The 16,716-nt window shown below is 37.4% G+C and overlaps 1 protein-coding gene across 1 annotated transcript in view; it reads left to right on the top strand.

Moving 5' to 3' along the window:
• Positions 1 to 8,203: 8,203 nt before the first annotated feature.
• LOC110192760 (scavenger receptor cysteine-rich domain-containing protein DMBT1-like) overlaps positions 8,204 to 16,716 on the top strand; it is a 94,944-nt gene continuing 86,431 nt past the window's right edge. Inside the window, 2 exon segments of the mRNA XM_078151611.1 lie at positions 8,204 to 8,308; positions 15,897 to 15,972. Coding sequence (XP_078007737.1) covers positions 8,204 to 8,308; positions 15,897 to 15,972 — 181 coding nt within the window.

Here is a 16,716-nt window from a genome sequence, read left to right as displayed (position 1 = left end):
TTCCTATTTATCCTGTATATATAGTAGCTTGCTTTGCATATATTTGTTTTCATGTTGTCTCTCCCATTAGATTATAAACTCCTCAAGGGCAGGGATTGTCTTTTGCCTCTTTATGTATCCCTGTCACATAGCACAGTGGCTGGCACTCAACGAATAATCCCCTGATTGATCGATTGAGTCAGGATTTGAAATCCCAATTTCTGAATCCCATTCCAATGTTCCTTCCATGAGACTGTTCTGCTTCTGTGAAACCTTAGGCAAGTCACTTTTCTGAGATTTAGTTTGTCCATCTACAAAATGAAGAGGTTGGATTTGATGATCTCTATGGTTCCTTCAAACTCTTATGTCTTATGATTTTATATGCATGTATGTATATATGTATGTGTGCGTATATATATACATATATACATATATATATATATATATATACATACACTCACAATTACATAGCACCCTAAGACTTATGAAGCATTGTACATACATTAATTTGACTCACACAATAGTCCTGCGAAGGAGACCCTATTATGTTTAATTTTACAAATAAGGAAACTGTGGCTTTGACATATTAAATGACTTACCCCAGCTCAAATCACTAGTAAGTGTCTGTGGTGGGTTTTGAACCCAGGTCTCTTATTTCTCAAGTCCTTCTCTGCCTGTTACACCACATCGAGCCCCTACAGCACCCCTACAGCAAGGCATCCTTTGACAGTATGAAAGAATCTAAGCTATTGCTTGGTGCACAGAATGCTGGACTTAGAGTCAGAAGTGGATGGATTCAGCTCTGCCTGATACCCTTATTGGAGGTGGGCAAGTTCCTTGATCTTTCTCACCCTCATCCATATCTATATATCTCATCTATAAAATCAGGATTTTAATCATGGTAGCACTTCCTTACAGGGATTGTTTTGAGGATCAAATAAGAAAAGATGGACAAGAGACTGACAAATCTTAGAGTACCATATAAATGTCTATTATGCCATATAAATGTCAGTTATGATCGTGACAGTGATATTGGTGGACGGTCTCCAAGGTCCCTACCAGTGCGAATGAACCTGCAGCAGCAGACAAACTGAAGGGCACAGTCAAAAGTGGGCAGAGTGAGTGAATGAGCGAGGTCCCAGGAAATGGAAAAGACAGATGTCATTCACTAGATTTCTGGGCTTTTTTCTGGGTCTCCCTCTAAGACTGGCTAACAGTTCGACTAGTGGCTGGGTCTGGAAGGTGTTCTGGACGTGTGGAAGCTTACTTTGAAGGAAGTTGGGGAACAGTGTGTGATGACTTCTGGGATCTGAAGGAAGCCCAGATGGTGTGCAGACAGCTTGGGTGTGGACAGGCTGTCTCAGCCCCCGGCAGAGCCTATTTCGGCCAGGCTTCTGGCCAGATTCTTCTGGATGACGTGTACTGTTCTGGAGGTGACAGCTACCTAGGCCAGTGCTCCCATGCAGGCTGGTTTGTGCACAATTGTGGGCACAATGAAGATGCTGGTGTGATTTGTTCAGGTAAATTTCTTCTTTATACTTTGGAAAGCTGATTGGTTTTTAGCCTTTCAAATCTTTTTGCATTCTTCTTCCATAAATTGTTTGCATTTTGGAAAATTCAATACCTCTGATTAAAAAGTCATCATTTTATTCATAAATACAACTATCCTTCATTGAAAAAGAAATTCAGTGCATGGAAATTCTCAATTAAGAAGTGTATATGCTAGTCAATCAACCTAATTTTGATCACAGTCCTAACACAAATTTATTGAATACTCTTTGTGCGTTCAATACTTAATATCAGTTGACATTCATATAACATCTTAAAGTTTGTAAAGTATGTTAATAATGGTTAATAATAATAATAGCTAACATTTATATGGTACTTGCTATGTATTACTACACTGTGCTAAACCCTTTACAATCATTATCTTATTTGACATTCACAATAATCCTGAGAAGTAGGTGCTATTATTATCCTTCTTTTATAGATGAGGAAACTGAGGCAAACACAGGTTGTGACTTGTCCAAGGTCATATAGTTAGTAAGTACCTAAGGCTAGGTTTGAATTCTGGTCTTCCTGAGACCCTATAGCTCTGGGAAGTAGATTTTACAATTATTCCCAATTTAAAAATGAGTTAATTGAGGCTCAGAAAAATTAAAAAAAAATTACTTTCCCAAAGTCACAGTGCAGTATTGTAGTACTGCAGGTAGGACTTGAAACCAGGCCTTCCTGACTCCAAGTTTCACAGATTCTCCATTATACTATTTCCCCCTCAATACACATGGCTTTATAATACTATGCAGTACTCTGATACATGGAAAACAACCACTTTCTAATAAACCAATGAAATTTAGTGGATAGAACCAAAAAATGAGGCAGGTTGGGACCTATAGGAAAAGAGAGAAGCTAGTTCCTAGTTGAACTTCATGAGTGTTGGCTGTGGACATGGGGCAAGCGGTTACAGAGGGATCTCAGCTGAGGGCCTCACCTTAATTTTAAATGCCCCCAAATCTAAATTTCATTGAATCTTCAAATTGGAAGGAACCTTAGGGTTCTGTTAGTCACACTCCTTGACAACTTAGTCTACAGAGATGGAAAAGACTCTATCCACTGGAAGGAATACCCTCCAGGAGAGGGTTGGAGGCTCTAAGCTTTTGACAAATCAGATTAATCTTCTGAATTTTTTTTCCTTTTTAACTGGTACCTCCCCCCCTTTCTATTGGCAAACCCATCTGTCCATTTATTGATCTTGAAATTAAAAATAAGCTATAAGCAATGAGGAATGAGTTCGAACATTACCCCTCTTCTTCTGACCTTATGGTAAAATGACTCACATTCCCACCCCACCTCCCCCCACCACACATACCCAGTCCCATTCCCTTTCTGTAGTTGGCAGGCATAAATAAAAGTCAATGCACGTTCAATGACATGCTTGGTACAATTGAATTATTTGTTTTGAATTTTATGTAGTATTGAGTAATGATATCATTATATTTTTCCTCATTTTTCTTGGCATTAAAGTCATTTAAAGTCAATCACTTTTTAAAAAATCCTTACTCTTTTCTCATTTTCTCATTTCTCCCTTTTTAAAAAAAAATGAGAAAATCATAAACATCATTCAGTTTGGGCAGTGGGCAAACACTGGATTTTGATTATTCAAATAGCAACTGACATTTGGGCAAAGAAGAAGGCTTAGTATAGACTCTTTTTTCATGGGACATTTTTAGGACATTGTCTTCCTAGTCTAGGTCATCAAAGGCCTTATCAGCTAGCCAAAGTCTATTTATCTCAGATATCTATTAAATGACACTAACAATTATGCCCAGACACTGGCTTATTGGCTTCTATCATAACATGCTCCACTAAAGCCTAGGCTTTCTGATGTATTTCCTTCATCCCCTCATTCCTATTTGGTTGAGCAGGCATTTTCTAAAAGTCAGAAAGTTTGGGAGATGGTCCACAGCCTCCAAGAGAACTGCCTTTATTCTTTAGCATAGGCCTGGGGACAGGTACTCCGTATTAGAGGAGGGGGTAAGGAGGGATGCAGAAGAAGGGGAATTTTTACCAGCAAAATGTTCTATAGTAGCTTCAACAAGCTGTCACCTCTAAGAAAATGTAATAACACTGTGGTATCTTATAAAGGTGATGGCCATCTTGAACACTAATTGTTTTGTTCTTAATTCCCCTTCACCCCCTCCTTTCAAAAGATTCTTTATATCGTATTTCAAAACTTCAATGACTCTCTTAACTGAAGAGTCATGCATGATCCTGTCAACTTTCTCGCTCCCCGTTCTCCTGGTCATCTAATCTAATGTGACCATTGCCCCTGTGAAAGGGGAGAGTAGGACAAGACAGAATGATGGAACTTAAGAGATGAACCTCCAGGGGTACTCCAGCTCATTTTCTTGATAAGAAGACCAAGGCCCAGAATGGAAGAGTGACTTGCCCAAAGTAAGTGAGTGGCAAAGCCTGGACTAAAACCTAGGTTTTCTAGTTCCTAGTCTGATGCTTATCTATGACTATACTGCTTCCTCATTCTCCAAGTCTGTCCTAATTTCAACATGCTATAGTTCCACGTTGGGGTTTGTTTTCAAGAATGGAAGGCCTTTTCAGTTGGACCAAGCCATTTAGAGATAGCTTTCATTTCTATAACTCTATATGCTTTTCAGACCTTTTTTATGTGTATCTGAATTCAACCAGAATAGTATCTGGCTTGAAATTTACCTCTGCTTTATCTAAAGAGGATCATTCAACAATTAATGTTGGACAGCTGTAAGTTCAGAAAAGTGTTTAAACAATTGAAGAAAACAAGTTCTTCTCAAATACATTAAAAATTCCCATTCTAATCTATTCATTAAAGAGAAGTTATTAGTGAACCTCTACTTAGGCAACACTTGATTAGCCTACACATATCATCACTTGCAATAATGAAATTGTATTGCAACCTATAACGATAACTGTTCACTTCTGATTGATCTTCTCCATTAGTGAAAATTAGTGCAGTTTCACTTATCTTTTTTAATGAATAAATTTTCCATTAAAGCCCTATTCTGATGTCTCACTGGGGAACTGAGGTAAACCTGCCTTCTCAAAGGCTAGGTACCAGCAGAATGCCAGCATTTGTAGGTCCTACAGAAGCTAGAAAGGCTTTGAATATGGCTAGAATGGTAAACGTCTGCCGCTTCAGGATCTTAAATAGATTTAATATCTAAAAGTTGAGCAAGATGTGATTTTATTTTTTGGTCACGACGTCTCATGAAAGCTGATTTTGCAGGGGCTTCATTCTTCAAACACAGAAAATGAGCCCTCTATGATGAAATCCATTTATGATGAAATTTGAAGATAATTATTTTAAAGATTGGCTGTAATCTTCAATGTGATTTTAATTTATCTTGTAATAAAATGTTTTTGCAAGAGAAATATGTCACTAGATTTATAACAGATGGAAAATATAGAAATATACTTTATAAGTAGTTATTAGGAGCTCATCTCTTGATGTATTAAGGAATCCTTTCATAGCATTCCAGTTGGCTGAGTTTATAGTAATTTGGATTCCCTTCAACTGTTAATATAATTCACTGAACCAGGGTAAAGTTGACTATATGCTAAATCCTACAAGGGAGGGGCAAGGAATCCAGAACCCTGTTCTTTCCTAAATTTCAAGCTAGAAGGGACCCTCACAGAGTCACCTAGTTCAACCCCCTCATCATAGAGATGGGAAACAGGAGTCAGACAGGAAGTAAAAAGCATAGCCAAAATTGGAATCTTTTGATTCTTTTGACTCAAGGTGAATTTTTTTTTCTATTATGCCACCCTGCTTCTCCTATGCCCCTACCTTTTCCCATCTGGCCTTTTCAAAACTAACCTCTTATATTCTATTCATTCCCTGAGGCCCCCATCTCAGTCCTCCATCCCCTCCCCCATTTCAGTACTCCATCCCCTAAATAGGTAGTAATGGATTAATAGAAAAACTAATTCCTTCCCTTGAATGAATGAATTAATAAGCTACCCCTCCCCGGTAACAAAGGCTTAATTCTTTAGGAGCAACCACAATTGCTAGAAATTTCAGGCATCTGTCTGTCTTAGAGGAAAGGAGGGAGAATTTTTTAAATGTTAAGGTAGTTTTAGTCACTCGCTTTATAACACAATGAGAAGAATTATCTGTCACATTTTATGAGGCCTGCTTAGGCACCAGGCACAGGAAATCCCAATCACTGCATTTTTCCCAAAAGGAGAGACTTGCCATTGATATGCAACATTTCATTTCTTTTCGTTCACAGATTATGACTTTGAAAGCTCTGGAGCTTCTGGTAAGACTCATATTCTTCTATGTCAAAATGTCAATAGGTCTCTGATTTCATTGATTATTGCCTTCCTCCTCCAGTAAATGATATAGATTATGACCTATCCACACTGTGTCCACCAAAAAATATTTACTTTTGTATAACATTAACTGGTCAGCAACACCTCCACAAACGGATCTAAAACACACGCATATATATGTTCGCACTTGAATATATGCAAACATTTACATATAGTAAAACCAATCTTTGTGCAGCACTTTAAGCAAAACATATACACTGTCTCATTGGAGACTCACAATAACCTTGTGAAATACAGATGACAAGTATTATTATTATTATTATTATCATTATTATCATTATTTTACTGATGAGGAAACCAAGGATGAAAATGGTTAGTTGACTCGCCCCTGGTTACACAATAAAAGTGGGAAGACCTGTGTTTTCCTTCATTCAATTCCAGTACTCTATCAATTATTCCAAGATGACTTTTATGTAGATATATAGATGTTTATATATTAAATTTATTCAATGCATGTGACAGAAAGTCAACACTGCACCTTTGCTTTTATGAATATGTTTTCAGGTATTTGAAACAATATCCCCTTCACTTTAACTGAAAAGATGTGGCAATTAATAGAGAGTTGTCTATCACCTTTTATGTCTAGCATGCTCCCCTTGTCTTGATTAGGGAAAATAGTTTTTAAATGACAAGCAGATTCTTTGCAATCTGCAAATCATCACTTAACTCCATTCCTTTTGAACTTTCACCTAAGTCGGGGGGGGGGGGAGGTAGGGGATGTCAATCTAAATTGTTAAGGTGAATACACAACCATATTCTTACTAGATGACTTTTATCAAAAAAGATAAAAGATAGGTGACTTTTATCAAACTTGTTTTTATTGAGGGCAAGGTAAAAAAGCAAATAGAATATCTACTAGTTTGATAATCCATACATGTGTAAACAAAAGTTGATAGTTTTGCCTGGTAGAATCATCAGTTCTTAGGTCAGGATGGGATCTTAAAGGGCATTTAATCTCATATTCTACCCACCGCTAGAACCCCCAAGGTCCTTTTCATTGACATGGAATAAATTCAATCTCTTTCCATACCATATATGTATGTAGGCATGTATACGTATATGATAATAGAAAATCTATAAATAATAAATCATTTCATTTCTCTGTGCCAATAGGCTCTGAAATCTTCACCCCATTTCCAGGTGGTAAGTCATATCATTTTTTTAAATTAAGTCTGATAAGCTTTGGTGAATCATATATTTCTAAATGACTTGCTGTCTGTAACATTCAAGTACTCCCAGATTATTTTGCCTTAGAAATGTTGTGTACTTTCACCTCTCATGAAAGTGGACTCTTTTCCCAATGAGATTGTATATTCTCCATGCTCCTGATAAGGCTGGCAGATCTGGGATGTCACGTGTTTTTAACACTCTATTTACTGTTTCCATGAGATAAGTAGTAGAAGTGGGAGGGGGTGAAGAGGAATAATTTGCAAGTGATTTAAAGGTGTTATCTAGATGTAGGAATTCCTTTCCTTCCAATTATAAAATTGAGGGTTTAATTCAATTCAAGAAATGTTTTTGTATATTTAAATTTCTTTGGTCTAAGGAAATAAGGACCAAACAGCTGTTCACAGTTTGGTTTTCCCCAAGGAACTGAAGGTGCCAGAGTTGTTGAGTGATTCCTCACCGTACTCTAAGGCAATAGAAGAATTTGCTTCTTTAATTTAATTCTTTGTTTAACCAGGCTATACAAGGTCTACTTAAATCAGGGGTCTTAACCTTTTATTGTGTGAGGGACTCCCTTAGATGTTTGATGAAGCATATGACTCCTCAAAATAATGTTTTTAAATGCATAAAATAGAATATATAAGGTTATAAAGGAAATCAATTATATTGAAATAAATATGTAATTTTTTCACATTTAAGTTCACAAATCTTCTGACATCTATACATAGACATGGATGCAGGGACCCTAGATTTAGGGTAACCTCAAGTGACAGTAAGGACTGCTTTTTAAAACAAGGGGAAAAAAGAGAGGGGATGGGCAGGGTAGGGTTCGGGGAAATAATTTTCTTTTTTTTCTTCCCCAGAATGTATGTTGGTGTGGAGAGCAACAGTGGGGAAAGTCTTATGAATAAATATAGTGTATTTCTTCTCTTAATATTTACCGTGTTTGTATCTTTGAAAGATTGGCCCCAGTTGCAGTTAGTGAACAGGTCAGACAGATGTTGTGGACGTATCGAAGTTTACTACCATGGCCAGTGGGGCAGGGTGTGCGATGATCACTGGGACATGAATGAAGAGGATGTGGTTTGCAGGCAGCTAGGATGTGGGTGAGCCATTGCTGCCCCCACTGAGTCCTGGTTTGGTGAAGGCTCGGGAGAAATTCTTTTGGATGATGTGGAGTGTACGGGAAGAGAAAGTTCTCTGGGGCAATGTCCTCATGCAGACTGGCTTCTACATAACTGTGGTCATGGAGAAGATGCCAGTGTTATCTGTTCAGGTAATGTCTCCCTCTTCTCCCGAGTATATGTATCACTGTCTAAATTCATTTCCACCGTTCTCATGAGTAATACATAAAGGCTCCATTATGGAAAATTCCTGCTTGTTTTTTATAAGGCAAAAATGAGGAGCCATCGGAAACTTCTGAGCTCATAAAAGAATGAGCCAAAAAAGAGAGATTAAAAGAGAACTGAAACAGTCATACAGGAAAAAGTTACATGAATTCCAGGGTGGCTAGATTTCAAGGAATGCATTCTCAGTGTATTCTCAAGCTACTCCTGGAAAGCAAGGATGAAGGTGATCAACAGCATGCAGAGTGTACCGCACTACATTGGAACATGGGGAGATATAAACATAATGGTGGATATAGCCCCTCACCTGGAAAAGCTCATAATTGGATGAAGATGAAAAATAACAGGGAATTCTTATGCCAGCTACCCGAGCTCCACTATCTCTAGTGTGTCTTCCTTCTGTATTCAGTATTCTTTGACCAAGAAGTATCACTACCAATGTTAGCATTCTACGGTACTTCCATAAAGATTACAAATGCTAAGACATAGATTTGTACCACTGAAAGAAACAAGATGACAACTCCTCAGGGAGTTTAGAATACCAAATCCTAGTCTTCAACTCACACACTGGGGGCAATATAAAGTTTAGATTAGGTGCATCCTTGCCCATTTGGCTACTAGGTAACACAGTGGATAAAGCACTGGACTTGGAGTAGAGAAGAGTTAAGTTCAATTCCTGCCTCGGACGTTTATTAGTTGTGTGGCCCTGGGAAAAATCACTGAACCTCTCTGAGCCTTCTTCATCTGTAAAGTCGGATGAATAATAATACCTACCTCTCAGGGTTGTTGTGAGGCTCAAATGAGATAACATATATAGAGAAACTTTGTAAACCTTAAGGCGCTATGTACATTCTAGCTGTTTTATTATTATTATTATAACGATGATGATGATAATGGTAACGATCAGTAAAATGATTGTGATGATGGTGATGATGATGATAGTGATGATGATGATGATGATGATGGAGCTACCAATCTGTTAGGATGAAATGATGCATGTACAGATGGCTATAGTGTAAAAGAATTCAATTCAAAAAGCACCTGTCATATGCCAGGCATTGTGCTAGGGATACAAAGTAAAAAATGAAACAGTCCTTATCCACAAGGAGCTTACATTTTATTGTGAGTAACCCAGGAGATAGGGAGCCACAGCATGGACATAAATAAGTAAATACTATATATATATATATATATATATATATACACACACACACACACACACATATACATATATATACACACACATGCATACATACATATATACATATATGTATATATGTGTATATATGTATATACACATATACAGGGAGAGGTGAAAGATGTGCCCCAAGCAAAGTACACATGAGGTTTGAGGGGGGATATCGTTACCAGCTAACTGGAGGCATCAGGTAAGGGTCCATTTGTATGGGGTCTATTAAACCATGTCTACCTGATTGCAAAATAACCAATTGGTTCAGTAAATTCAAACAATCCAACAGCTTATCCAACCATTTTTATTGAATTTATATCTCCATAGAAACAGTCAATTAAGTGTCCTTGCTAGTTAAAACCAGAATGTTTCATTTGTGGGAAGTTATATCTTCCCTGCACAGTAATTGATGAAGTAGGTTTTATGCAACAAAAACAATCAGCTATAAGTATCCTCCCAGTAGAACGCAAACTCCTTGTGAGCAGGACTTCTTTCATCTTTGTCTTTGTATCCCTAGTGCCTGGCATATAGTAGGTGTTTAATAAATGCTTTCTGATTAATTGGATGATTATAGAGAACCTTCCATGATGTTCTAAGGTAGGGAATAAAGAGCTTAATTGTCTATTGTGTTTTGCTTATAGTGACATGGACCAAGAAAGCGGTGTTACACATTCTATTTCCTTGATTTCATAATTAAGAATCACTTTTAATTGAAGCATTTCTTTAAAAAACCCTATCTTTCTCTAACAATACATGTTTTCTTTTCCTATGTTGACAGAGGCTGAGTATCTGATGCCTATAACAGGTAAATTCAGCCTTCAGTTTTCTTAACCTGATATTCTTTCAACATACTTACAAGGTGTTTTCAGGAAGGGAATGCAGAAAAGTATGAGATGGTGAACATAATACAAATGATTCTAATTTTAAATGGCATTGTCACATTTCTTGAAAGTAATAGGTTTGACAAAGCTTAGGTATTTTGACAGAGATTTTTCTGCAATCCTGCACAACTTCATTAATTTATTTCTTTTTAAAACATCAAGTATCTTATTCTTTTGTTATAATAGTTAATGTGTCTCACACTTTTAAAATGTTGAACTAAGTTAAATAGTCTCCCTTTTTTCCAGTAAATATAGTCATATCTGTAGTAAGAGTCTGAGTCGCGTTCTCCAGAAACCTTCTGGTTCTGAGAATGGTGGGTGCACCACATCTTCCAACTGTCAGTCCATCCTTTCTAACAGTGCAAGAGAAAGGCCTATACATATAACAGGAAAATATGATAAAAAGCAACACATGTTGACCAAAATAGACCCACTTCCCCTACAATGTATCCCTCCATAGGAACGCTACCACTTAGCCCATCCTTCTCAATGGACAAGGAAAGAGATCATTCTTTCATGGGAACTCCAGCAGGAAGTCACTCTCTATAAATTCTACCAGTCAATAGAAAATATTATTAGGTCATTTTTTTCTTCAAGTTCTTCTTATTTTATATTTCAATCATTAAATTTTGAGGATATTGTCTGGAAATAGTTATTTTTTCAAAATTAAATACTAAAAGCTCAATTTCTATAAAATGTTGGGCAAAATCATTATAAACTATTTCTACAGTATTACTTGTTTAGCATTCATTCATCGTGATGAGGAGAAATATTTTTCTATCTGGAGTTACTTGGCTATTAATAGCTTTGTCTATGGATTTTTTTCCATTATAACAGATATTAAATTCATAACTCCTCCACCAACAGTAGACGTTGTTGAGTCATCTTCTGGGGAAATAAGTAAGAGACATTTTTTGTGTCATCTATCCTTTCCTCTTAAGGACTTCCTTCTGATATAAAACAATCAAATTTTTTACTTGAAATGTTGAACCATATGATTTCTGGCTAGGACCTTAAGGAAATAAAGCTGATAATGATTGATGTATAGACTCTCATCCCTTTGGTATACTTAGAAAATTGACATCACTTCCAGCTAGCAATGGGATGATATTGAAAATGGATTAAAATGTACTAGCCAAGGGATCTGGAAGACAGTGTTTATCAACCTCTGGGCTTCTGGATGAAGCAGGTGTGGTGAACTCACAGTAGAAGTTTGGATAAATTATTTGGCCGACTAGGGCCCACCTTTGGTCCAGACTTGGGAAAAATTCTCTAGCACAATGTATAATGTATAATATATAAATATATATAATATAATATAATATAATATAATATGTTATATTAATAATATCTTATTAAATAGTGTTATTATATTATAGTATTATTATATTATAGTATTGTTATTATATATTATATTATATAATAATATAATATAAATTCTCCACGATAGTATATAGAATGAAAACCACCTGGATCAGGTTTTACACAGTTTCAGCAGTCAGAATGAAAGTATTTGTTACCTTTTCTGGTTAACATTTCTCTCCTTTTATCTAATCAAATCAAAGATACCTATTGAAAACCACAAGATGCTGTATTTCACAGATAAGAGACCTTATTTTACATTTTATGCATTCTAGTAGACTAATATATTGAAAACAGGCTAGTTAATAAAGCAATGTAGTGATGAGATTTTTAAAATTTATCTTTATCAATAGGTGATGAAAATTTGTCAACTATGATATCAGGTAAGAGAACATTTTTCTAACCATCAAAATGTATGAGAGAAATAAAAGGAAGACCTGCTGAGTATATTAAAAGGATTATGCCATTAAAACTAGCTTCCTTGGTTATACAGCCCACGTGTCACAAATGAAATGTGAATTTAAGTAAAATCGATTTTTCAATGGTTTTTGAAAAACGGTTTTTCTTTTTTTTTCAAATTTCAAATTCAAATTGATTTTCAAAAATCAAAAGTGATTTTTCAACCCTTAGATGCATACACTCAGGGAAAAGTTGCTATTGTTGTGAAAAATGAGGGCAATATCTTCTAATTCTCCTAGGATATGAAAGTAGAAGGAAAGTGGTAGATCATCTAATTCACAGTTCTCACTTTACAGATGAGAAAATCAAGTCCCAGAGAATTTTAAATAATTTTCCTATGTTCTACAGGTAGGAAATAGCAGTAAAGATTAAAAGCCAAGTCTTCCATGACTAAATTCAGCACTATTTTTACTACACCATGGAGCCCCTTACATCTTCAAGCCTTCAACTTAGGCTACTTACTTTGGTGGCCAACCCGGGGTCTCATAGACTCTATTCTTCAGTGCAACACACCTAATTTTGCAGGAAGAGAAAACACCATTTGGTTGTCCTCTCAGTTCAGAAGTTTCCTTCTTCCTGTTAATTAGAAGGTACTGGATGTGTCTACAGAACAGTGCATGACATCTGGAAAAATGGAACATTAAAAGATACAACAAAAATAGTGACTCAAGGAGAGAGGAAAATAAGAAAGATCATAAAGACAGGGACAGGTGAGTGATACATAGAGCACAGGTAGTAAAGAATAAAAAAGGCAGTGGCTGGGGGAGCAGAAAGTCCAAGTTCTAATCCCAGACCTGCCGTATGTTGGTATAAAGGGCCAAAGAAGTATAGCAAAGCTATATGGGGCAAGAAAGTAGTAACTGTGGGTAAGAGCTCACTGGTGGGTGCACCAGCCCTGTGGCAACCTGAAGCCAGCACGTAAAATCAGGCATTTCTTGTTCAGTCATTTCAGTGGTGGCCAACTCTTCGTGACCCTATTTGGGATTTTCTTGGCAGGGACACTGGAGTGATTCACCATTTCCTTCTCCAGCTCATTTTACAGATGAGGAAATTGAAGCAAACAGGATTAAGTGGCTTGCCCAGCATCACGCAGCTAGCCAGCATCTGCAGCCGGATATGAACTCAGGAAGATTAGTCTTTCTGACTCCAGGCCTGGCACTCCATCCAATGAGCCACTTAGCTGCCCCTCCAAGAAAAATCAGGGACAAGTAATCATTAAATCTCTGATGACCTTTCAGACTGGATGTTCCAGAATTATCTTAAACTCAATATATCAAAAAATTGAATTCCTTGCCTTTCCTTCTAAACCCTCTTCCAGACTTCTCTGTTCCATCAAAGGCACTACTATTCTTCCTAACTCCTGGATTTATATGCTTGGCATAATTCTCAACTCTTCACTCTCTCCACACATTTCCAATCAGTTGCCATATCTTGTTATTTCCACCTTTGGAACATCTCACATATGACAGCTTCCCACTCACACAGCTACTACCTTAATTCAGTCCCTCAACACCTGGCCAAGATTACTGCAGCAGCCTCCTAATTCACCTCCCTGCCTTGTCTCTTCCCACTACAATCCATCCTAAACACTCCTGCCAACATATTTTTCCTTAAACATAAATCTGACTGTGTGATTCTCCCGCTTAATCAACATCTTCTGCCTTTGGGATAAAATAGAAATGTTTTGAAATCTCACACATTATGTCACTCTACCATCCACTCAACTTGTCATTCTCACAAATGACATTTCCATCTTCCATCTCCAAGCTGAGTACTGGCTAGCCCACATCCCTGGGATGCTCCCTCTTTCTTTAAGTTCTACTTCATAGGGTCTTCTTCTTCCTCTAAGTACTATGTAGTACTGTCTTCTAGTGCTAGTACTATCTTATGCATTAAGCCTTTCCTGATCCCCCCAACTGCTAATGCCCTCCCTCTCAAAAAATCTTGCATTTCACTATTTTGCATATGTTTGTATTTATTCACATTCTATTTATGCAGTTTATGTTTATATATGTACTTGTTGCTTCCCCTACTGAAATGTAAGCTCTTTACAGGTAGAGCTTGTTTCACTCTTTGCAGTTGTATTCCATAGTGGCTGACATATAGTAAGCACTAAAAAAAAATACTTGTGGTAGCTAGGTGGGTGCAGTGCACAGAGCACCGGACCTGGAGTCAAGAAGATCTGAGTTCAAATTCAGCCTCAGATACTTGCTAGCTGAGTGACCCTAGGCAAGTCACTTAATCCCTATTTGCCCCAGTTCTTCATCTGTTAAATTAGGATTCATTGGAAAAGGAAATGGCAAACCATTCCCTTGTGTTTACCAAGAAAACCTTATGAACAAAGTCCATGGGGTCACATAGAGCTGGATACAACTGAACAGCAACAAATAAATATTTTATTGATAATGACCCTTAAACTCGACATTATAAGCCTACCATCAGGCAGTAAGCCAGTACAAGAAAGGAGAGAATAGGAATAAGGCAGGACCATCAGTTTAGCAAGGCAACATGTATATAGCAGCCTCACTTTGCAGAAGCCTTCCCATGTATGTAACTACATATGCATATGTACGTGTGCATATGAGCTCTACTGAAACACCTCTTCTCTCTTCTCTCTTCTCAGTCCCCCTACCCCAGTTAAAGCAACCAAGGGTGTGCTTTTATGGTCAGGGTATATCTATAATAGAATTATTGGAGCCTGTCATACTAACTCATTGTATGACCTTATGAAAATTCCCCTCTGAGCTTCATTTTTCTCATTTGTAAAACGGAGTTTAACAAAATTATCTCTAAAGTATCCTTTGATGTTTTTATATTTTGATACTTTAAAAAAATTTTGAATTGATAGAAAAAAGTGAAATTATTACCCTATCCACATTCCATAACTGCTTCCATCTATTAAGACTTATTCTTGCTAGAGACAGGGTAAGAATCATTCATGAAATGAGCTCACAAATGACCTTAATAAGACAGATGGAAAAAGGCCCCGGAAAATCCTAGTGGTCAGAACCAATAGACACCCTGCTTGAAAGGAGTCACTGACCCATTGTGAGAGATTTCTAAGTGTTAACTGTGGCAAAGTAGACATACTATGTTGCATACACAAATCCTTAGTCATAACTAGACACTGACTCTAAGAGAAATGTATAAGGTCTTGGGTAAGGTCATGAAGCAGTATTTCAAAGGTGGGTCAGAATGCGGGAGTTTGACCAGATCTTAAGGCTCATCAGGCCAGGAGCGATCTAGCATCTATTACTACTTACCTAGGGTGTGATAGGCAATTTATCACTTTAAATCATGATATTTTCTGTTGTGTCCTTATTCATGGAGTTAAACTCGAATATTGCTCAAACTTTAGGTGCTCTTAAAAGTATGTTGTGGGGGAAGCTAGGTGCCATAGTGGATAGAGCATTGGCCTTGAAGTCAGGAGAAGCTGAATTCAAATCTGGCCTCAGACACATAACGCTAGCTGTGTGACTCTAGACAAGTCCCTTAACCCCAAGTGCCTCACCAAAAAAAAAAAATTATGTGGGAAAATGACTCCTATTAATAAAATTGAAGACATTACATTTTTCTTCATCAAGATGATCAGTTATTCACTATTCATAGGAATTTTCTTTATTATAGTTCTACCTGCTGCCATCCCAACTCCTGCATCACCTGCAGGTGTCGACCATTCAGGGAAACTATCAGGTAGGAGCTGGTAATTGAAAAATCATTAACAGGTGCCTTTCTTATCCTTAAGCAATACTAGAACCATGTAAACCATTAGGGAATAGAATGAAAGTCGTAGTTCATTTTTATTTATCATGCCTACTATATTTACTAAGTAGCTATATGCAGTGTTGGAAATAAAAGCTAAATAGTACAGAGCCACTGCCCTCATGGAGATTATAATCTAGTAGGAGAGATAAAACAAACATCATTAACTGTAATAAAAAGAAAATTGGACAAATGCATTGAGATACAAGGTGCTATGGAAGAGTTGCAGGGGTGGGGAACTTGCAGCCTCAAGGCCATATGTGGCTTCCTAGGTCCTCAGGTGCTGCCTTTTGAGGCCATACCCAAGGACCTAGAAGGCCACATATGGCCTGGAGGCCACAGGTCCCCCACTCCTGGTTAGAGGAAGGAGAGATGGCTTCTAGCTAGGAGGGAAAAGGAAGACTTGATGAAGGAGGTGTGATATTGGAGCTGTACCTTTAAAAACTGGAAAGTATTTGATAAGCATGGGTACGTGGGGAAGGGGCACTCCACAAAGAGGGATCAGCTTGAACAAAAGCATGAAGATTTATTCAGGGAAAGGTGAAAACTCCAGTGTGACTGTAACATAAAGAATATGAAACAAGGTAATGGGACATTGGTGTGGAAAGATGGATGGGGCATATCATGGTGGGCCTGCCTTCAACATGAGGCTAGAGGATTAAGATCTTATTCACCAGGTGAAGGA

The sequence above is a fragment of the Phascolarctos cinereus genome, unplaced genomic scaffold (assembly GCF_003287225.1).
Source record: "Phascolarctos cinereus isolate Bilbo 61053 unplaced genomic scaffold, phaCin_HiC Scaffold_3;HRSCAF=262, whole genome shotgun sequence".
Classification (NCBI taxonomy): Eukaryota; Metazoa; Chordata; class Mammalia; order Diprotodontia; family Phascolarctidae; genus Phascolarctos; species Phascolarctos cinereus.
This window is presented reverse-complemented; position numbering and strand designations above follow the sequence as displayed.